This window comes from Cervus elaphus, chromosome 4 (genome assembly GCF_910594005.1).
Source record: "Cervus elaphus chromosome 4, mCerEla1.1, whole genome shotgun sequence".
NCBI lineage: Eukaryota > Metazoa > Chordata > Mammalia > Artiodactyla > Cervidae > Cervus > Cervus elaphus.
In genome coordinates this window covers 47,334,666-47,358,100 of record NC_057818.1, presented here as the reverse complement: position 1 = coordinate 47,358,100, position 23,435 = coordinate 47,334,666, and the positions used below count along the sequence as shown (strand labels likewise).

The 23,435-nt window shown below is 41.7% G+C and overlaps 1 protein-coding gene across 1 annotated transcript; it reads left to right on the top strand.

Annotated features, from left to right (window-relative positions):
• Positions 1 to 955: 955 nt before the first annotated feature.
• On the top strand, positions 956 to 16,773 carry LOC122687469 (zinc finger protein 568-like). The gene is given in 6 exon segments (XM_043892995.1): positions 956 to 1,085; positions 2,416 to 2,471; positions 11,562 to 11,685; positions 12,455 to 12,550; positions 15,123 to 16,520; positions 16,523 to 16,773. Coding segments are annotated over 5 exon segments (1,671 nt in total). The 5' UTR covers positions 956 to 1,085; positions 2,416 to 2,459; the 3' UTR covers positions 16,564 to 16,773.
• Positions 16,774 to 23,435: the final 6,662 nt, after the last annotated feature.

Here is a 23,435-nt window from a genome sequence, read left to right as displayed (position 1 = left end):
AATCCTCCACTATGGTCCTCAGTACAGCTGAAGTAAAACCTTCTTCTACTGCTTATTGTAGGTTGTTTATGGATTTTTTGCATCCACAATAGTTGTTCATTTTATATTTAACAAAATTTAATAAGTAATGTTTTACAAGAAGGACATGAAAATGGCCCAAATATAAGGGAATACTCAAAATAGAAAGAAAAAACTCACAACCGCACATCCTAGAAATTAACTACTGTTAACAAATGTTAGTGTGATTTTCCGGAGATCTTACTACCTACATGTCTTTTTATCTATATTTAAGTACTTACAAAATGTTTGAAAACAGTATGATATTTTAACAGTATTACTTATTATTAAGTTTAGTATTGGTAGTCCATTCCGGGACTCATTGTTGTCGTTCTTGAACCTCCCCGGGCCGTTCTCGGACTTCTCCATCAAGAACTCTATTGCTCCCCTTCAGTCTCTCCCCAACCCGACCTCCAACCCGTTAGCCTGGGACTACATTTCCCAGACGCCTCCAGGATGGGTCCAACCCCCTACTGGGCTTCTCTGGGGCCCCGCCCAAATAGTTTGGAAAAGCCTTGACTTCCAGCTGCAGGGTTCGACGTTCCAGACCGAGGGCTGCGCTTAGGGGCTGCGCCGGGGACCCCTGGGAATGAAACTTGAACCGAAACTTGAGCACCTCCTTACCCCGACTGTGGGCTATGTGTCCCAGAAGGCTCCACGGGCCACAACCCTTTCTTACCCATTCAAGGCCACCTGTTGCTCCCTCGACCAGTCGGTTCGCCCCGATCTTTGGAGGATGCTCAGGCGCGGCTGGGGGATCGGGACTGGGCTTCGCTGAAGCTTGGAACACGACGCGACTCGGGACGAAAAAGGTTGTGCCTGCCCAGGCCCTGCTTGGATTTTTCCTCCCCTGGACTACATTTCCCCGAGGGCCCCTCGGTATGTGCGGCTTTCGTACGAAGTTGGCTGGACCGTGTGAGTTGGCGGGAGTTCGGATGCAAAGGATTGAGGCATTCGAGGTTGCTTCGCTCACTGATTTGGGGCGGATTCCATCAGACTGGCGTGAGAGGGCCCCAGAGAAGTGAATGGTGAGGGGCCCCGGGGCAGGTCTGGGGTTTGTCAGGAATTTTAAATATGGGTGGCTGTCGGGCATGTCCAAGCAACGTGCCCGCGCTTGAAAAACAAAGCCTGACGGGGAGGGGGTGGCATCCAGGCCGCCTGTCCACACAGGGGTGGGAGGTGTCGGCCGAGCGCCAGCACCGGTGGGTGTGGCTTCAGGCTGGCTCGGGGTCGGATGGCTGAAGGTCAGGAGTGTCGCAGCTGTGTGGCTGCCTGTCTGGGGAAAGCCCGTGAGATGCTCCCTGGAAGTGGTTTGTGCGCCATACGTCCGGTGCTGGGCAGCCAGTATCTAGTGGGGCTGTGGTGGGTATTCTGTAGAAGCTGGACTCTGGCTCTGTGCGTGGATGTGTGGGTAGGTGTGTGGGTTGGGCGCGCGCGCACCCCCAATATGGCCACATCGCCGACTCTGCCTTTGGGGCTGGAGGTGGGAATGGCGCCCTTTTTGTACATTTTTGGCAGGTGTTGAATGGGGTCCGCGGGTGGGTGGGTCCTGAGCGCCTGCCTCAGCCCCGGATCGCGCTCCTGTTGCACTCTTCGGCCCAAGAACTGAGACAGCTGCAGCCGCTTGCTCTCCAGCGCAGTGAATGGCGTTCTCCTGGGGCCGTTCATGGTGGTGCCGAGGGTTTCTAGGGTGCTGTCCAGGTGGTGCTAGTGATAAAGAACCCACCTGCCAATGCAGGAGATGTAAGAGACGCGGGTTCGGTCCCTGGGTCGGGAAGATCCCCTGTAGGAGGGCATGGCGGGCCACTCCAGTATTCTTGCCTGGAGAAGCCTATGGACAGAGGATCCTGGTGGCTACAGTCCATGGAGTCGGGAAGAGTCGGACACGACTGAAGCGACTTAGCACGCTCGCGGGGGGTTTCTAGAGCTTTGGATTGGGACCCTCCTCCTGCTTCCACTTGTCTGGTTTTCACCTTGTGGCCACCAAGGCCCAGTCACGTGCCCCCAGCCTAGAGGACAGAAATGTGGGACTCCAGCAGGTGGATCCAGTTAGGATGTTTCTTTGTATCACAGATCTGGGCTCAATTTGTGTCCAAAAGTACCCAAAGCCAGGCTCTTGTGAAAGAAAGAGGCCACAGTCTAGGAGTCTTTCCCAGGACTCCCATCTGGGCCCCTAAGGTTGTCTGCTCTTCTTTTTGGTGATGAGAGAGGTAGCTGGCCTCTTTGGCTTTGGGCTCCCTCTCAGTGCCTGGGGTGGAGCAGGGATTTGTTCTGCCTTGGCCTTCCCCAGGCTCCAGGAAGGACCTGCAGTCTCATAGTTTCTTAACTATTTTCTATTTTTTTTTTTCCTTCTCTAAGAATCCGGAAGAGGAGAAGAGAAGTGTTGCTGTGCATCAAAAGTCATGGTGGAGGAGGTAAGTTGTTTGCCATTCTCTTCTTGGAAAGGGTGACTTGTTGGTTTTCAGGACACTATCATTTCAGGATTCTATGGGAAGATCCCCTGGAGAAGGGAAAGGCTACCCACTCCAGTATTCTGGTCTGGAGAATTCCATGGATTGTATGGTCCATGGAGTCACAAAGAGTCGGACACAACTGAGCGGCTTTCACTTTACTTCACTTCATCCAGGAGATTAATAGTAGTGATTTGGAGAAAGGGGAAGAGAGAAGGAAACCACAGATGGTTAAACCTGGGCTATCTGCTTTGCATGTATTCTCATCTGGAATTTCCATTTCCCTGGATTTTGTTCAGTGTTATAACAATCTTGGGGGCTTCCCTGAAGACTCAATAGTAAAGAATTCACCTGCCAGTGCAGGAGACATGGGTTCAATCTCTTAAGTCTGGAAGATCCTCTGGAGAAGGAAATGTCAACCCACTCCAGTATTCTTGCCTGGGAAATCCCATGGACAGAGGAGCCTGGTGGGCTGCAGTCCATGGAGTCAGGAAAGAGTCAGACAAGACTGAGTGACTAAACAGCAACAATGCAACAGTCTTGAGAGAATGTGCTTGTGTGATTTGGTAGGGAAGTTGAAGAACAGAATAAGTTACTTAAATCTTACTAATTTCTTTCTTGTAAAAGAAATTTTAGGGGTCCAGGTTCACTGTAACCTGTTTGCTTCCAAATTTCTAACAGCATGGAATGCCTGCCAGCCCCTTTCTGATCTTGATATTTCTCCATTCCCTCCCAAATAGAAATAACCTAATTGCTCTCTTTGTGATGATTAAAGTAATACAATAAGTGAAGTCAGTCAGTTGTGTCTGACTCTTTGTGACCCCATGGACTGTAGCCTGTCAGGCTCCTCCATCCATGGGAATGGATTTTTCCAGGCAAGAGTAATGGAGTGGGTTGCCTTTTCCTTCTCCAAAAGTAATACAGGTTTCTTGCAAAAATTTCAAAATTTGAGTAAGTTATGAAAGTTTAATGCCCATGGTCCATGGGCTACCATCTAGAGGTAATCATTATTAATATTTTAAAATTATTTTATCTGCACATATATGTGGGTGTGTAATTTTGTTTTCAGAATGATCAAATTACTAATAGAAGCAATTTAACTTATTGAGTGTTCACTTTGAGCCACTTAAAGTTCTTGATATGTTATCTTGTTGGATCCACATAACAATCCTATCAGTCAGGTATGAATGTAAATTCTGTGATTTTTTTTTCCCCCTCCACATTTTAACTTCTTTGAAACCAGGGTGGGTTTTTCAGTTCCTGGCAAGTTATAGTTTAATTGGTGACATTTATTTCTTTCCTGGTATATAAAGTAATGCTGGCTTTACAAACAGTGGCATATCAGATTTGATGAAATTTGGTATTATTCTAAGTTGACAGATGAGAAAATAGATTCTGTTGAGTCAGTTGCTCCAGAATTACAGTTAATAAATGGTACAGTTGGAATTTCTAAATTGCCTACTGATTTCTCTTGCCCATTTATCAGTTTATACATTAAGCATGTTAAGCATACATTAAGCAAAGTTCTTTTCAGAACTACTCTGTCATTTATAGGTTGTTTTAGAAGTATTTTTTCACAGTTAATCTACTTTGTGTGTGTTTTCAAAAAGTGTTTTCTTTTCTTTATGTCATGCCAGAAAGTCTTCTCTAATACAAAAATATAAAAGCCACTCATTTTTCTAAAGTACTTTTCATCTAAACAGCTTAAGGTATCTGATTTGAGATATAACTACAGAATATTGACTGTAAAATTCCTGTGTGTGTATGCGCTCAGTCATGTCTGACTCTTTGCGATCCTTTGGACTGTAGCCCATCAGGCTCCTCTGTTCATGCGATTTTTCAGGCAAGAATACTGGGAGTCAGTAAAATTCCTAGTTGATTTTAAAGAATGGCATAGTATTTGAGTATGTGAAATTCAGGAGTTTTTCCCCCTCATTGTGTCTGAGTTAGAACTCTTTTTTTTATTCTGTCCAGCTGCTTTTCAGAACTACATATTTCTTTACTCTTGAAATATTTAGGCTAAATATTCTTTCGAAATACTTTTTTTTTTTTCACTTGGATAAATCTGTTTCTTCCTTTGTCTTTGACTTCTGAATTCTGTGGAAATTGACTGAGTTTGTCTTCATATTTCCATTCTGGTCAGAACCTTCCTAAGATTCTGAGAAAGGGACCATATCTTCCCACTCAATTCTCAGCACATTTTGGTGAGGAAGGAATTCCAGCTTCCCTTTGCCCTTCAGTCTTTGACTGTCCATTTCTCCCTCTATTTCCTCCTCTTAGAATTCTTGTTGTCCTTTCTCGGTATTAATGATATTTGCACTGCATAAAAGGGTAGAGACTACCTCCATTTCTGCCATTTCTTAGCTCTCTGACCATGGACTTCCTCAAAACTTCTGTATATTGTAGTCTGCAGGCTCTGGGGAATGTGCCAATAATGGAAATTCACCTGAACGTGCCCTTACACTGGCAACCTGGAGGTCCCCTAACTCCTACTTCCTGGTCTCCCCCACATCAGTGAGGTGGCAGAGCCCATTGAGTCTGTCTCTTTTCCTGCTCCTTGCTCTCATGCCCTGTGTGTGCCAGGTAAAACTTTTGTGGGAATGGGTAGTGCATTTACCTAATTGGACTCCCTGAAAGTGTTAGTCACTCAGTTGTTCCGTCTCTTGTTGACCTCATGGACTGTAGCCCTCCAGGCTCCTCTGTCCATAGAATTCTCCAGGCAAAAAAGAATACTGGAGTGGATAGCCATTCCCTTCTCTAGGGGGTTTTCCCCACCCAGGGATTAAACCCATGTCTCCTGTATTGCAGGCGTTCTTTACCACTGAGCCACTAGGAGAACCTTGATTGGACTCCCTAACTCTAGTTTATTCCTCCGAAATAAAATAGTCCAGTTGCCTCACTTTCTTTATTCAGTGAATCCCTGTTACTTTCAGGGTAAAATCCCAGCTCTTTCACACTATTGTTTATTTACTATAGTAAATATCTATATTTACTAGAGCACCAGTCCTAGTATTGGCATAGAGTAGTAAGTCAAGATGATGTGTTTAGTCCTGGCAAAGATGACCGTCATCCAAGGCCTTTCTTTTCTGGCCCCTTCGGATTTCTCCAGCATCATGGCTGTCTACTCCTTTCCCAGAGTCCCTCACCAGTTATCCCCATTAACTTATCTGCTCCTCAGACACACAGGATGCAATTTGTCTCCCTCTCTACTTAGCACATTCACTGTTCTTGGAATGCTGCTCAGTCTGTTTCCATTGGTTGGAGTTCTGTTACTTTTCTGGGCCCCAGTTAATCTTTTACATGGTACGTGAAATTTTCCACATACCCCTCAACTTAAGTAAGTCACTGTTAGTTCATTTCAGAGGAATTCTGTTTACAGAACTTCTTTGCTTCCTTACCCTTTTACCTTTGATTTCCCCTCATAGTGTTGTGCTCTGCAGTGATAAACCGAGCAAACCAAGCTTTTTCTGCTTCCCTGGGTGCAGAGTCCAGCTCAGCGTTCTTGCAAAGGATCGGGAAATCCCTGGCTGCCTGTGCAAGGGTCAGAAGTGGAAGGGCATCATCTGGAGGGCTGGAGAAATCTAAATTTAAAGCCCAGCAGTGCCACTGCTTACTGCAGACGTGAGTGAATTACTTACTTCACTAACCTAAAGATTCATGGGCCTTTCCTAAAGATTAATACATGTAAGATACCAGGGACTAAAATTGCTTAATGCACAGTAATTGTGCTTGAGATGCAATGAGCACTGCCTATCAGCAGTAAGGCTGAGGGTAGGAATGAAAAGCAGGAAAGCCATGGATGATCTTGGTTGGGGACCAGGATGTACAGACCATGAGGATTCTGAAAATTATGGTTTCATGTAAAGCTATCATTGGAAAAGACCCTGATTGAAGGCAAAAGGAGAAGGGGATGGCAGAGGATGAGATGGTTGGATAGCATTACCGACTCAATGGACATGAATTTGAGCAAACTCCGGGAAATAGTGAAAGACAAGAGAGCCTGGCATGCTGCAGTCCATAGGGTCACAAAGAGTTAGATGTGGCAACTGAACAACCAGAACAACAACAAAAGCCATGGCAGCCTTCATCCAGGTAGTTGAGCTTGGCTGAGGCTGCTGAGAACCTGCTGATCATATTGGTTGTCTGGCTCAGTATTGGTGATTCTGGACAGAGTCTTTGTGGAAAGAGGTTCTAGATTGGGTTCTCAAGACCCCAGTTCTGGGATATGTGCACAAAGGCAAGGAAGTACTTGAGTCTTAGGCCTGGTGGAGGCTGGAGACCTCTGTTGCGGAATCTGTCCAAGGCTGGGCCTGCCTAAGTGTCCTGTGCTCTGGTCCTGAGGATGTCCTCATGTCTCTAAGATGCTCCTCACCTGAGGAGCTTAGCATCTTCCTGATAGACCAAGGGTCTACCTGGGGCAGATCAGAGCAGGCTTTTCTGGGTTCAGATGAGCTCCTCATGGTGGAAAAGTTATTTCTTCTGAACACATTATGTACAGTTGGATTCCCTGGAGTTCAGGGAAAGCCAAGGTTTGTTACGCTCCCTCAGATGGAGAAAGAGAAAGGGACTCTGTGTTTGTGTGTGCATGCACTGGGTTGCCAAAAGCAGGAAGATAGAAACGGGGAGGAGAGAGGAAACTTCATTTTTGGACTCTTGAGGTCAGTCTGGTGACTCAGGGCTGTTGTTGCCTCTTCCTCCTTTGCCTTCTTAACTTGTATTTCTCTTGGGTGAACCCAGGATATAAATGATCTGGTTTGTAACCCTAAATGCCATTGCTTACGTGAATGGATGTTTCTTCTATATCAAGAGCATTTTTTTTTTATTTTGGAAGATTTGAACTGTGAATTTCTTTCTCCTGGAACTGCTTGCTTCCCTGAGCCTCTCTGAAGAACTTCTTCCCCATTCCTCCAATTCCAATGAGTGATGCTGCCAAAGGCTGCTGTCCCCTAAGTGTCTCTCTCTTCTCCAACAAATGTTTAACTGTTTATTCAGAAACCATTTAGCATTCCATAAGTGTATATCCTTCTACCGGGAGTACTGATGGAATGGGAAAACCAGCCCTTGCTGGAAATTTTGTCCCTCTCTTGTTAGAGCTGTGCTTTGATGAAGTGGGAGTGAGACTCCATGTTGCAGACTTGGGTTTTCCAATGATAGTGGATGCATGCCCAGTCACTCAGTCATGTCTGAATCTTTGTGACCCCATGAGCTGTAGCCCACCAGGCTTCTCTTCCATGGGAGTTTCCCCACAAGAATACTGTAGTGTGTCGCCATTTATTCTTCCAGGGGTTTCCAATTAGACAAGAAGGTAATTGATACTGATTTTTTGCATTCTTAGTATGTGCTCATATTTTAGGCTCTGAGATTTTTTGGGACGGAGAATCTGAGAGATATGATAGATTCTGTGTATGCAGTTATGTGATAGTCCACACGGAACCTGTGGGTCCATTTTGAACTTGTGTAGTGTTTGCTCATCATGGGTCCCATCGTGTGAGTCTGGATCTTACTCCATTAGTTCTGGGAATTCTGGAACAAAGAGAGTATAGTTGGGGACAGTTTATTGTAACCGGAACAATTCAACCAGATATATAAATTATTAAGAAGTAATAACCCTTGTAACTGCAACAGAACTCTAGAGAACTGTTCTAAGCTAGTGCTGCAAAATACAGCGCTGAATACATAAGATGGGGTGTTGTACACCCAGTAAAAATGATGTCTATTTGTGGACATGGAGAACAACTAGATTAAATATTCTGGTATATTTATGAGCCTGAGCTTTTAAGAAATTATTAGATCACATAAGCTATGTTCAAATCCTATTTTCAGAGAGAGAGGTTTTTTGGTTTTTTTTTTCATTTTTTTTCCCCTTTATTTATTTTTTTTTTCCAGTGGGTTTTGTCATACATTGATATGAATCAGCCATAGATTTACACGTAATCCCCATCCCGATCCCACCTCCCACCTCCCTCTCCACCCTATTCCTCTAGGTCTTCCCAGTGCACCAGGCCCGAGCACTTGTCTCATGCATCCCACCTGGGCTGGTGATCTGTTTCACCATAGATAATATACATGCTGTTCTTTTGAAACATCCCACCCTCACCTTCTCCCACAGAGTTCAAAAGTCTGTTCTGTACTTCTGTGTCTCTTTTTCTGTTTTGCATATAGAGTTGTCGTTACCATCTTTCTAAATTCCATATATATGTGTTAGTATGCTGTAATGTTCTTTATCTTTCTGGCTTACTTCACTCTGTATAATGGGCTCCAGTTTCATCCATCTCATTAGAACTGGTTCAAATGAATTCTTTTTAATGGCTGAGTAATATTCCATGGTGTATATGTACCAGAGCTTCCTTATCCATTCGTCTGCTGATGGGCATCTAGGTTGCTTCCATGTCCTGGCTATTATAAACAGTGCTGCGATGAACATTGGGGTGCACGTGTCTCTTTAAGATCTGGTTTCCTCAGTGTGTATGCCCAGAAGTGGGATTGCTGGGTCATATGGCAGTTCTATTTCCAGTTTTTTAAGAAATCTCCACACTGTTTTCCATGAGAGAGAGGTTTTTAAATATACCTTTGAATGATTCAGACTTTTATTTTATTTTATTATTTTGATTCAGACTTTTAAACAGATTTCTTAAATGGGTAAATGCAGAGATGGTCACAGTGTTGTGTGCTGAGCATAGCATGTGTTATCTACTTGCATGTGCAGTTTTATTTAATTGGGAAACACTGATTATCTAGACTTTGTTTATTCCCAGACCTGGCTGGATAATGAAAAAGGATAATGCCAAGGAGGTTTTATCTGTAGTTGCAGGCATGTTTAAGAATGATTTGAATGATACAGGTACTGTAACCCATATTTTATAATAATTATAAATGGAAAATAATCTTTAAAAATTGTGAATCACCATGTTATATACCTGAAACATACAGTATTATACATCAACTATACCTCAGTTTTTTTTAACAAATGGTGTGTACACCAAGAATGTGTCCTGTGATCACCCTTGTTTCCACACTGAACTGTCCATGTTTTTTTTTTTTCTAGTTAAAAGTATAGTCAGTTTACAATGTTGTTAGTTTCAAGTGTACAGCAAAGTTATTCAGTTACACATATACATATATTTTCAGATTCTTTTCCTTAAAAGTTTTTACAAAATGTTGTGTATAGTTCCCTGTGCTATCCTTAATGGTTATATTTTATATATAGTAGTAGTGTGTATGTATGTTAGTAGCTCAGTCGTGTCCAACTCTTTGCGGCCCCATGGCCTGTAGCTCACCAGGATCCTCTGTCCATGGAATTCTCCAGGCAAGAATAATGGAGTGGGTTGCCATTCCCTTCTCCAGGGGATCTTCCCAACCCAGGGATCGAACCCAGGTCTCCCTCACTGCAGGCAGATTCTTTACCTGCTGAGCCACCAGGGAAGCCCTATATAGTAGTATATATATGTTAATCCCAAACTTCTAATTATCCCTCCTCCCACCTTTCCCCTTTGGTAAGCATAAGTTTGTTTTCTATGTCTGTGGGTCTATTTCTGTTTTGTATATAAGTTCATTTGTATAATTTTTTTTTTTTTTAGATTCCACATATAAGCAATAACATGTTATTTGTCATTCTCTGTCTGGCTTATTTCACTTGGTATGATAATCTCTAGGTTCATTCATGTTGGATGGATGTCCAAAACATGCAAATGGCATTGTTTCATTCCTTTTTATGGCTGAGTGGTATTCCATTGTATAAATACACCACATCTTCTTTATCCATTCATCTGTTGATGGACATTGTCAGTAGTGCTGCAGTGAATATCGTGGTGTATGTATCTTGTTGAATTATGGTTTTCTCCAAACATATACTCAGGAGTGGGATTGCAGGATCATATGGTAGCTCTGTTTTTAGTTTTTTAAGGAACCTCCAAACTGTTTTCCATAGTGGCTGTACCAATTTACATTCCTACCAACAGTGTAGGAGGGTTCCTTTTTCTCCACACCCTCTCCAGCATTTTTTATTAATAGACTTTTTAATGATGGCCATTCTTACTAATGTGAGGTGATACCTCAGTGTAGTTTTGATTTGCATTTCTCTAATAATTAACGATGTTGAAGCATCTTTTCATGTGCTTTTTGCGCATCTGTATGTCTTCTTTGAAGAAATGTCTGTTTAGGTCTTTTGTCCATTTTTTGATTAGGCTGTTTATTTTTTATATGGAGCTGTTGACTTATACATTTTGAAAGGTCCAGTTCAGTTCAGTTCAATCGCTCAGTCATGTCCAACTCTTTGCCACCCCATGAATTGCAGCACGCCAGGCCTCCTTGTCCATCACCAACTCCCGGAGTTTATTCAAACTCATGTCCATCGAGCTGGTGATGCCATCCAGCCATCTCATCCTCTGTCGTCCCCTTCTCCTCCTGCCCCCAGTCCCTCCCAGTATTAGGGTCTTTTCCAATGAGTCAACTCTTCTCATGAGGTGGCCAAAGATAATCATGATGGTGTGATCACTCACCTAGAGCCAGACATCCTGGAGTGTGAAGTCAAGTGGGCCTTAGAAAGCATCACTATGAACAAAGCTAGTGGAGGTGATGGTATTCCAGTTGAGCTATTTCAAATCCTGAAAGATGATGCTGTGAAAGTGCTGCACTCAATATGCCAGCAAATTTGGAAAACTCAGCAGTGGCCACAGGACTGGAAAAGGTCAGTTTTCATTCCAATCCCAAAGAAAGGCAATCCCAAAGAATGCTCAAACTACCGCACAATTGCACTCATCTGACACACTGGTAAAATAATGCTCAAAATTCTCCAAGCCAGGCTTCAGCAACACGTGAACTGTGAACTTCCAGATCTTCAAGCTGGTTTTAGAAAAGGCAGAGGAACCAGAGATCAAATTGCCAATATCCGCTGGATCATCGAAAAAGCAAGAGAGTTCCAGAAAAACATCTATTTCTGAAAGGTCCAGTGTGTCCTTTTTTTCCAAACAGTGTTTTCCTATTGAATTGCTCTCTTAATTTTCTTGTAAAGATTTTGGCCCATTAATTTCTGTGTATTTTTATCTTTGGTTTCAGGATTTCAAGTTCAAAGATATGGTCATTTACTTCTCTCAGAAAGAGTGGGAATGCTTGCACTCTGCTCAGAAGGATTTGTACCAAGATGTGATGCTGGAGAATTATAACAACCTGATCTCACTGGGTCAGTTGATTTGTCCTCGAAAATTCAGAATTGGTCTTAAATTTTTATATTTATTATAATAATTTCTTATGAAGTGAAGTAGTGAAAGTCAGTCAGTTATGTCTGACTCTTTGTGACCCCATGGACTATACAACCTAGGTTGCCCACATTGCAGGCAGATTCTTTACCAGCTGAGCCACAAGGGAATCCCAATTTCTTGTGAGTCCTTCCTAAGTGCTTGGCTGAATTAACGATTCTTCCTAAGTGCTTACCAAAGAATGCTTTGTCCCTTGTGAAGTTAGAAATTGGCTGCTCCTATATACATTATCATGTGTAAAACGGGTAACTAGTGGAAAGCTGGTGTATAACACAGGGACCTCAGCCTGGTGCTCTGTGACAACCTAGTGGGGTTGTCACTATGGGGAGAGCTATGTCACCTATGGGAAGAGCAGAGAGGCTCAAGAGAGAGGGAATATATGTATTTAATTATGACTGATTCACACTGTTGTACAGCAAAAAACAACACAACATTGTAAAGCAATTATCATCCAATTAAAAATACATTAATAAAATAACTAATGCATGCAGCCTAGGAAAAACAAATTTAAAAAATAAATATTCAGGACCTGAAATAAAAAAGAAAAAGAAATCAGCAGCTCCATTGAACTTTATCTTCCCCCTTTCCTCTTACCCTTAATTTTCTTACTCCTCTTTTGTGATAATCATGGACTGATTTTAATTCTGGGACACCCGCAACATCCACTTGATCCTTTTTTTCTTTCTTGAGCAGGATTTGCCAATTTTTAGTCAGATGTGATCTCTTTATTGGAGCAGGGGAAGGAGCCCTGGATGGTTAAGGGCAAGGAGACAGAAGAGTGGTGCCCAGGTGAGTAATAGAGACTCACATGGGAAACGCCGTGGCAGGTGGCACTCTCCTGGCCTGTGAGAAGACAGGCAGCATGCCTGAGATGTTGTTAGGAAAGCTCCCCAAGAAGCCTAAGATCTGGAGAAGAGAGTAAGGATGTTTCACGTAAGTCTTCCAATTGTTATTCTAGTTACCACTTTCTTGCTACTCTTCCTCATATTCCCTCTGATTTCAGGAAGGAAGTACCTTTCTGCTTTCCTCCGTTCTTCCTTTCCATGAGATAACCATCTTCACCACATTTTGGGTCCAATTTTGTTCTGATCTTTTTTTTAATAATTTTTATTTATTTATTTTTATTCCTGACTGTACTGGGTCTTCATTGCTGCATGGGCTTTCTCTAGTTGTGGCAAGCTGGGCTTCAGTTAAGGCTACCCTCTCGTTGTGGTGTATGGGCTTCTCATTGCAGTAGCTTCTCTTGCTGTGGAACACCAGCTCTAGGGCACTCAGGCTTCAGTAGTTGCTGCTTGTGGGCTCAGAAGTTGTGGCGCACAGGCTCAGTCCCTCCTTGGCATGTGGGATTTTCCCAGACCAGTAGGTAGATTCCTTGCCACTGAGCCTCCAGGGAAGCCTTGGGAGAAATTATACCAGTAGATAAACTGATGAACAAATATGTAATTATAAAATTGAGAAAAAGATTATGAGGGCAAAGAAAAGGATATAGGATAGAAAATTAAGATTTTTAGAATGAGAGAAGCTGGCCATGGCAGATATCCTGGAACAGAGAGCATGCAAAGAAGCCAAAACATTTCCTGAAAGATGAGAATGTAATTGGCATGACATGCAAGTTGAATGGCAGCCAGTATAGTGAACTCATGGTGAGTGAAGGTGACAGTACCTCAAAATTAAGTTGAAGAGGGAAGCAGGGACCAGATGCTACAGAATTTTGCAGGTCTGATAGTGAATTTTGTATTTTAGGTGCAGGGGGAAGGCACTGCATTTAAACAGTGAGTCCCACATTTTGAGTTGCCTCAGAAATCAGTGAGGGAGATAGAAAAACACACCAATGGCCATACATTCGGCAGACAACTATTATTTACTTTGTACAGGTACAGTGAAGGGTGGACAGACAGTACAGAAGTAAACAAGTTAAAATATAATCTGTTGGTTTACAGGTGAAGTATACTGATGTCTGCAAGGTGACCTGATGTTTGGAGGGGTAGATAGATGTATAATAAGGCAAGTAGGTCCAAACATTTGTTGTAGAATCTAGGTGATGAGATTATGGGAGTCCACTGTCTAGTTCTTTTCATTCTTCTGTGTTATGAAAACTTTAAAGCATAATGTTGGGGGAAAAGAGGAAATGACATGTGATAAGTACACTGCAAAAAAGTACAGTAAGTAGATTGATGAAGGTCCTGTTTTGTAAAGAGTGGTCTCTTAAGTTGACATCTAAATAGAGGTCAGAATGAAGTAATTGAAAGAGCCATGTTGATATCTTAGGGAAGATATTTGTAGGCAGAGATTCTGAACGAAGGGTGTGCTTGGCAAATGTGAACATGTAGTTGGTCAGGGAGCTAGAATAGAGTCAGCTCATGGGAGGGGATAAGGCAGTGAGGTCAGAAAGAGGTAGTGTAAACAAGTTCTGGAAAGGCCATGTGGATCACTGAGGGATTTTGACTTTTACTCAGGGTGAGAAGAAAATCCAGTGGAGGATTTTGAGCAGAAGAATGACATGATCAAACTTATTTTAATAAGAGCACTCTGGCTACTGTGTTGGGGATGGGATATCAGGAGGAAATAGGGAGATACTATGCTAGGATAATGTTTTGTTAATCTTGGTGAGGGATGGCTCTGGACAAGGTGATTACTACTAGAGATACTAGTAGAAGTAATCAAAACCTGGGGCTAGAGATGAGAGGACTTGCTGTTAGATAATGTCCTACTCCTTTAGATTCTCATTTAGTTGGTTGGTTCTTGGACATTACATATTTTTTAAAAAATATTTATAATTTATTTGGCTACACTGGATCTTAGTTGTGGCACATAAGATCTTCAATCTTTAGTTACCAACTGCTGGATGTGGCATGTGGGATCTAGTTCCCCAACAAGGGATCTAACCCAGACCCCCTGGGTTGGGAGTGCTGAGTCTTAACTGCTGGACCACCTGGGAGGTCCCGGACATTGTATTTTTAACAAGTTCCCCAGCTGATTCTCACCAGAAGTGAAAAGTCACTTCCTTGGGACTTCCCTGGTGGTGTAGTGACTAAGACTCCGGTGCTTCCAGTGCAGGGGGCCTGGGTTCAATCACTGGTCAGGGAACTAGATCCCACATGCCACAACGAAAGAGTTCACATGCTACTACTAAGACCTGGCACAGCCAAATAAATATTTTAAAAATCACTTCCTTCATAAGCTGCCCTCATTTTCTCTATTCTTATTCCCCTCCCAACCTTTTTTTTTTTTTTTTTTCCCAAATTGTAACGCAGTGTTAAGAGCAATTTAAACTATTCACTATTTTTAGTTTGTTGTTTCTACCTTGGAACTTTTCTTTCTCCTACAACATGAAAATACTATTTTCTTTGTTATCTTACAGACTGGGAATCTAGAAGAGAAGCCAAGACTTTATCTTTAAAGGAGGAAAGTTATGAAATTCAGTCATTGCAACCAGAGATAACAAAGAGACTTATCAGCTCTAATCTTGAGTGTCCTAGAGTCAGAAATACCAGAGAAGTCAGATGCCACTTGGAGAGGCTATCAGAAGAACATTTCAGACAAGCCATAATAACCGCTGAAGAAAGATCCACTTCCGTTCAGCACACAGATCCTAGAACACCTGAGACAGCTCCTACTGGAGCAAAATCCTGTGAATCCAAGGAATGTAAGACTTCCAGATTGCAACCACACCAGAGTCAACATGAAAGAAATCATAATAAGGAGAAAGGCTCTAAATGTGGAGAATGTGAGAAAGCCTTTAATAGTAGGTCAGACTTGATAAAGCATCAAAGAATTAATGAAAGCCAAAAAAGTAATGAAAATAAGGAAGGTGACTTTATTTGTGACTCTCAGATTACAAAATCTCAGAGCATTAATACTGCTGAGAAACCTCATAAATGTAAGGAATGTGGGAAAGCCTTTCATTCTACCTCATAACTTAGTAAACACCAAAAGATTCACATAGGTGAGAAACCCTTTAAGTGTACGGAATGTGAAAAGGCCTTTCCATCTATCTCACAGCTGAATTTACATCAGAAGATTCATACTGATGAGAAATACTATGAATGTAAGGAGTGTGGGAAAGCCTTTACCTGTCCCTCACACCTTCTTTGACATCAGAGAATCTATACTGGTGAGAAACCCCATAAGTGTAAGGACTGTGGGAAAGCTTTTCGCTATGACACACAACTTAGTCTTCATCAGATAATTCATACTGGTGAGAGACGCTATGAATGTAAGGAATGTGGGAAGGTGTACAGTTGTGCCTCAGAACTGAACCTACATCAAAGAATTCATACCGGCGAGAAACCTCATAAATGTAGGGAATGTGGGAAAGGTTTTATCTCCGATTCACATCTTGTCCGACATCAGAGTGTTCATACAGGGGAGAAACCATACAAGTGTAAGCAATGTGGGAAAGCCTTTCACCGTGGCGCAGAACTTACCAGACATCAGAGAGCTCACACGGGTGAGAAACCTTATAAATGCAAGGAATGTGAAATGGCCTTTACTTGTAGCACAGAACTTATCTGGCATCAAAAAATTCACACTGGTGAGACACCCCATAAATGTAAGGAATGTGGGGAGGCTTTTATTCGACGATCAGAACTTGCTCATCACGAGAGAAATCATAGTGGTGAAAAACCCTATGGGTGTAAGGAATGTGGGAAGGCCTTTGGCTGTGGCTCAGAGCTTAGTCGACACCAGAAAATTCATACTGTTGAGAAACCCTATGAATGTGAGCAATGTGGGAAGGCCTTTATTCGTGGCTCACACCTTGTCAACATCAAATAATTCATGTAGGACAAAGGAGTGAGTGAAGATGTGGGAAACCTCAAAATTTGACATCTGGGAAAAGGAAATGGCAACCCACTCCAGTATTCTTGCCTGGAAAATTCCACTGGGAAATTCCACGGACAAAAGAGCCTGGTGGGCTGTAGTCCATGGTGTCACATGACCAGAGCACGCACGCATGAGGGGTTGGAGGGAGATGGGTTGGTAGCAATAAACAGAACTACAAAAAATAAAAATTGACGTCTGGAAATTTGTGCTAGTAAAACACAAAAGCCTATGTAATTGTCAGGAATGTGGGAAAGCATTTAAGGACAACAGGTTAATATCACACTTCATACTGTGGATACGAGGCCTTTAATTAAGGGCCAGAATTTTATAAATGTTAGGAATTGGGAGGGGTGTATCTGTATCTCAAAATTTATTAGACATCAGAGTTCAGTTGGTGAAAAATTAAAAAACTCCGTGAAGATAAGCTAAGTGGGCGATCTTAGAAAGGTAGTGAAAATGTTAGAGACAGAAATCATTCTAACTTTTCTGAACATGAAGGGTCATTAGCCTTTATGGGAAATCAAGTGTCACAATACAGATATCATAGATGAAACATCTATCTGCTAAAATTAACCTGAACCAAATCAGAGTGGGAAAGGATTTAACATTTAGTGTTTACTTCACCATTATTGCTCATTTCTTATAGGGCTAATTACTTAACCAATTAGTAATATTAGCATCATATTTCTTAGTATTGTGTACATTGTATCCCTTATCTGACTCATATTGGAAGTGTGCTAAATGAGAGCTGCATTATATTCTTAACTTTTTTGTTTTCCTAGTTTTGTATTAGAAATCCTGTAAGAGGAAGGCCTTACAGTGTACAGTGACTATATGAATATCTTACATCATCTTTCTTTCTAGAATGTTAGTTCCTTCTGGAGAAAAATTTTAAAACTGAAGTTTTTTATAGATTGCCTTTTTCCCCACCAGGGGATTCATAGTGTAAGGAACTCCAATATAATAAAAGTGGGCTACTGTAATGTCAGAGAAGATTTAGATGATTCTTTAAGACCTTCCAAAAAACAGGAGACATATGCCATAATCTCTGACCTCTCTTCTAGTGAATTAGAAAATAAAGCCTCAGACAAAATCCATTTCTCTACAAGGAAATTTAAGATACCTGTATAAGTTTTACATTAAAAAGGAAGTAAAAAAAAAAAAAAGTCAAATTACCATTCAGCAAATGAATGACAAAGAGACAACTTCATGTTAAAATTTGTAGGATGCAACCAAAGCTCAGGGAATTTAACTTCTTTCAATGTATGTATAGAATATGGGGACAATTAAAAGCCAGGATTCATTCTCACTTTATTATAAATACTTAGTCCACTGCCAGTTCCTAAGAGGTTCTCAATAAGTGTTGACCAGAGGAATGAGCGAGTGAAACAAGCATCCAGCTGTAGTCTGTTGAGGTGCTCTAGCAAAATAAGTGCAAAACCCAAAAGACACCTTGAAAACTTTTTGAAGTGAAAGAGATTGTACCCTGGACAGAAAAAATTCAAGCATCATAAGTGAGAAAGTATGTGTAACTTCTGCAGAAATGAAGGAGATCAAAGAGACTTCACCTGGTGGTCCAGTGGTTGAGACTTAGCCTTCCAACACAGAGGGTGCCAGTTCAGTCCCTGATCGGTGAGCTAAGATCCCACATGCCTCATGGTCAAAAAACCAAAACATAAAACAGAAGCAGTATTGTAACAAATTTAATAGACTTAAAATGGTTCACATCAAAAAAGCAATTAAAGATATCAAGAAATAAGGCAGTATTTTGGCAGACATTGTTGGTTGCCTATCCACTGGTATTAACCAGTCTCCCTTTTCTAGATGCCTGCTGCCCACCTAAATCTAAATGCCAGATGCTTGCCCTCCTGATTGCTTTGCAATTGAGCATATGTGTAATGGGCTTTCCAGGTGGTGCTAGTGGTAAAGAACCCGCCTGAAGACCCCCTGGGGTAGGGCATGGCAACCCACTCCAGTATTCTTGCCTGGAGAATCCCATGGACAGAAGGTCGCAAAGAGTCAGACAGGACTGAAGTGACTTAGCACAGTATACACATATGTGTAGCAGTGCTGACCACCGAAGGTCTAAGCAAAAGACTGCAAGTGAGCTTCAGTTAAATATTCTTTACTTAACAAAATAGGTGGAAATGGCTTTCCCTTATACAGGATACGTCTCTGTGATATCTGGGATTGTGGCTGCTTTACAACCAGAGAATGTGAGAATCTGAGATTGGCACAGGCGATAGAATTGCTTGTGTGTTTGACACTGTAGAGCTGATGAAATGATTCAGAACTGCTCTATGCTTGGTTGTAGGTGAAATAAATTCCATGCCTCTCTGTTAAACATTTATATTCAACTATATATAATCTGAGTACTGGGGAAAGTGTTTTCACATATAGTATATATACATACACATGTTTATTCAACTTTAATTAGTAAAAGAAAATGTTTCAGTTTAGTTGCTCACTCAGTCATGGCCAACTCTTTGCGACCCCATGGACTGTAGCACACCAGGCTTCCCTGTCCATCACCAACTCCCACAGCTTGCTCAAACTCGTCCATCGAGTTGGTGATGCCATCCAACCTCTGTCATCTCATCCTCTGTCATTCCCTTCTCCTGCCTTCAATCTTTCCCAGCATCAAGGTCTTTTCCAATGAGTCAGTTTTCTGCATCAGGTGGCCAAAGTATTGGAGCTTCAGCATCAGTCCTTCCAAGGAGTATTCAGGACTGATTTCAGACCTGTTTCAGATATTCAAATATTCAGAATGCTTCAGATAAACGTTCAGAAAATGTTTACATTTAGTTTTTTATATGTGAAATTATGGAAAAAGCATTATTTTCCTAAGTATTTTCTTTTTTTTTTTTTTCTTTTTTTTTTATTTTATTTTTTTTTATTATTTTTTTTTCCAGTGGGTTTTGTCATACATTGATATGAATCAGCCATGGATTTACATGTATTCCCAATCCCGATCCCCCCTCCCACCTCCCTCTCCACCCTAAGTATTTTCTTAAACATAAATGTGTATATGTATACAACTTTGATAAGATGTAGGAAATGTTTGTTTATATTCATCATGTTACAGTATATGCATATATTCAGTTTTTTAATAGTATGTCTGAAATCCAGGAAAAGTAGTATTTTCCTGAATATAGTAAGACCCAAGAAAAAAACTGATGAAAGTGCTATGGCATGTTATTCCTCTAGTACTAGATTAACTTACAGATAAAATCTAACTCTTCAAGATTTTATAAAGAGTATCAGCTATGAGGCTAGCATAACCCCTGTACCAAATTTGGAAAAGGACAGCATACAGGCCCAGTCAGACACAAAAATAATCCACTGTACTCATGGTATATGAATGTTCCAATTAAAATAGCAAGTCAAATCTAGCAGCCCATTAAAACAAGGTTTTTTTTTTTTTTAATCTGAAATAAAATGGTTCATGACTTGATCTGTCAGATTGTAGGAACTGGCACGTTGAAAACTAGACACTAACTTATCCACCAAAAATAGTAAACTGTTAACAGCATATGATACTCAATTGCTATGAGATTGTCCATTAATTGTGCATGTGTAGACATTTACAGCATTTGGAATAATCACCATCCATCAGATTCCACCTTTGCCCATGCTTCAGAAATACATACTTTAATGCACACATGTATTATGTGACAAATTAAATCAGTCATAGCTAAACCAGTCAACCCGTAGGAGGACAATGTTCAACAAAAATTCAAGCATTTTTTAAAAGAGGGAAATGATTACTAAATTTTATCTATACTTTCTCTAGAATTTCTGACATTTTTTGAGTTATAATAAAAGTTGTAATGAATGTTAAGAAATGATTCTCTGTAGACTGGTGGTTGCCCAGGGGGAGAGGGGTGAGAGTGTGTTGGATTGGGAGTTTGGGATTAGTGGATGCAAACTGGTATATACAGAATGGGTAAACAAGGTCCTACTGTGTAGCACAGGATATTCAATATCCCATGATAAACCATAATGGAAAAGAATGTGAAAAAGTATGACTCACTGCTGTACAGAGGTAATAAACATTGTAAATCAACTTATACCTCAATAAAAAAAATAATTCTGATATTTTGCTCATAGCTCAGATGGTAAAGAATCTGCCTGCAAGGTGGGAGTCCTGGGTTTGATCTCTGGGTTGGGAAGATCCCCTGGAGAAAGGAATGGCTACCCACTCCAGTATTCTTGCCTGGAGTGTTCCATGGACAGAGGAGCCTGGCAGGCTCCTGCCAGTCCATGGGATCGCAAAGAATCAGACATGACTGAGCAACCAACACTTTCACGTTTTTTTCTGTGATAACAACAGCAGCTAGTCTCAGGAGTCCATGAGGCATGCAAACTTTGTAGCCAGATGCTTATAGGGTCAATTTTTCACGGACGTCCAGAGGTGGATGCTGACGGCATCTGGCTGAAGTCCAGAGGTGGATGCTGACGGCATCTGGCTGTAGATCCAGCAGTCATATTTACTTCACAGTGAGGTCACCATTGCTGCCCAGTCCACACACATCCTCCCCTCAGACTAGGGATAAAGTGTAAGGCGTTTAACAGGCACCACCCAGGGAAGATTATAACCATTAAGCAAAATCCAGCAGAAAGAACATTGATTGTGAGGTACCACCACCCCTGCCTGTGGTTGTGTCCGGCCTTGCATTACCATTCCACCAGTCCACCCTCAGCCCCATTGCCAGTGCCCAATACAGGCTGTGTGCCAACCAATCACAAGGTTAATAAGATGATGTAGTCTCCAGTAAGACAGTGCATTCTCCTGTCAACACAATCTGAATTCAACTGTGCTTACCAAAAGCCAGTAGAAACTATTGATCAGGATACTAACTCACTTCTGCCCTTACCACTGGATCTACCTCCAGGGGAACATGTTATACAATGGCCCTGAGACTGGCAAGTAAGTCCTGGGTGGTTAGGGTTTGCCATCTTGTAGGGGATAGGATTAGAAAGGAACTGAAGGGGACTTCCCTGGTGATCCAGTGGCTGAGACTCCATGCTCCCAATGCCAGGGTTCAATCCCTGGGCCAATAGGAGACAGTTGCGGCGTATGGGATCTAGTTCCCTGACCAGGGATTGAGCTTGGGCCCCCTGCATTGAGAGCCCAGAGTCTTAGCCACTGGACCAACCGAGAAGCCCCTCAATTTTTTAATTCCTTCTATGAATGGAAAAAATAATCACTCAGGCTAGTTTATCCCCTTATCTGAGTACAGGGAATTTTGCTTTCTTATGCAAATTATGACTTCTTATGCAAATTATGACTTCTTATGCAAACTATGCTAGAGCCTGGTGAATTAACCAGAGGCTCTTTAAGGAGTTCTTTCCAAATGCAGCCACATGGAAATGTTACATGAAGGAAAATAGTGGATTTTGAAAAAGAATAAAGGACTGATTTGTGCAGCCTAATTCTAAAGAAAATCAACCCTGAATATTCAGTGGAAGGACTGATGCTGAAACTCCAATACACTGGCCACCTGCTGCGAAGAGCGGACTCATTGGAAAAGACCCTGATGCTGGGAAAGACTGAAGGCAAAAGGAGAAGGGAGTGGCAGAGGATGAGATGGTTACATAGAATTACCAACTCAATGGACAAGAGCTTGAGCAAACCCTGGAAGATACTGAAGGACAGGGAAGCCTGGCAAGCTGCAATCCATGGGGTTACAAAGAGTCAGACAGGATTTAGTCACTGAACAACAACAAAATATCCTGTTAATGGCAGATGTATCAGCAAAGCTGAGAATTAACTATATCCTGTTTTCATTGATTGAAAAAACTGTTACAGATGAAAAAAAAAAAAAAAACTGTTACAGATGATCTTAAGGCTCTGTTTAAATAAATAAATGTTCCCTGGTGGCTCAGATGGTAAAGAATCCTCTTGCAATGTGGAAGACCTGGGTTGTTTGACCCCTGGATTGGGAAGATCCCCTGGAAAACAGAATGGCTACCCACTCCACTATCCAGGCCTGGAGAATTCCATGGACAGAGGAGCCTGGTGGGCTACAGTCCATGGGGGTCGCAAAGAGTCAGATACAACTGAGTGACTTTCACTTCACAACTTCCTTAGTGTTGCAATCAACTTAGCTTCTGATCAGTCAGTTGAAAAACTGAACCCTAAAAAAATATTTTTATTGTTAAGATGCATATACTTAAAGTGTACAGGTGTCCTCCAGCCAAACACCACTAGGAACATTCCTGTAAAATAACAAGTTAGGTTTACTGTTTTCGTTGCAGCAAAGAACACACACCATTGAGAACCATGGGGATGTGTCCACGAGAAGGTGCTAGAAGGCTTGTTCTTGTGTTTATTGATTTAAAGAAGGTTTAAGGAAGTGAGGCTTTGTTCTGGATTGGAAGTAGTCAGGAATTAGTATTCTTTTTCATATTCTTTTCTATTGTAGTTTACTACAGGATATTGAATATAGTTCCCTGTGCTATACAATAGGACCTTCTTGTTTATGACTACATATATTAATAAATCTTATCTCTGGGGGAGCAGAATAAAGCAAGGTTAAAATTACAATTGGTAAAGAAATAGCAGTCATTCCTATTATCCAGGTGCATGTTTGGCATTTTGTGGTTTGAAAAATGTTCCTGTTTTATCTATGTTTCAGCATTATTACAGAATGATCTTGTTTTTGTCTTGACCCATTGGAGTCACAGAGTTGCCTATCTGCTGTTGCTAAGTTGCTTCAGTTGTGTCTGACTCCTTGCAACCCTAAGGACTGTAGCCTGCCAGGCTCCTCTGTCCACGGGATTCTCCAGGCAAGAATACTGAAGTGAAGTGGGTTGTCATATCCTTCTCCAGGGGGTCTTCCCAACC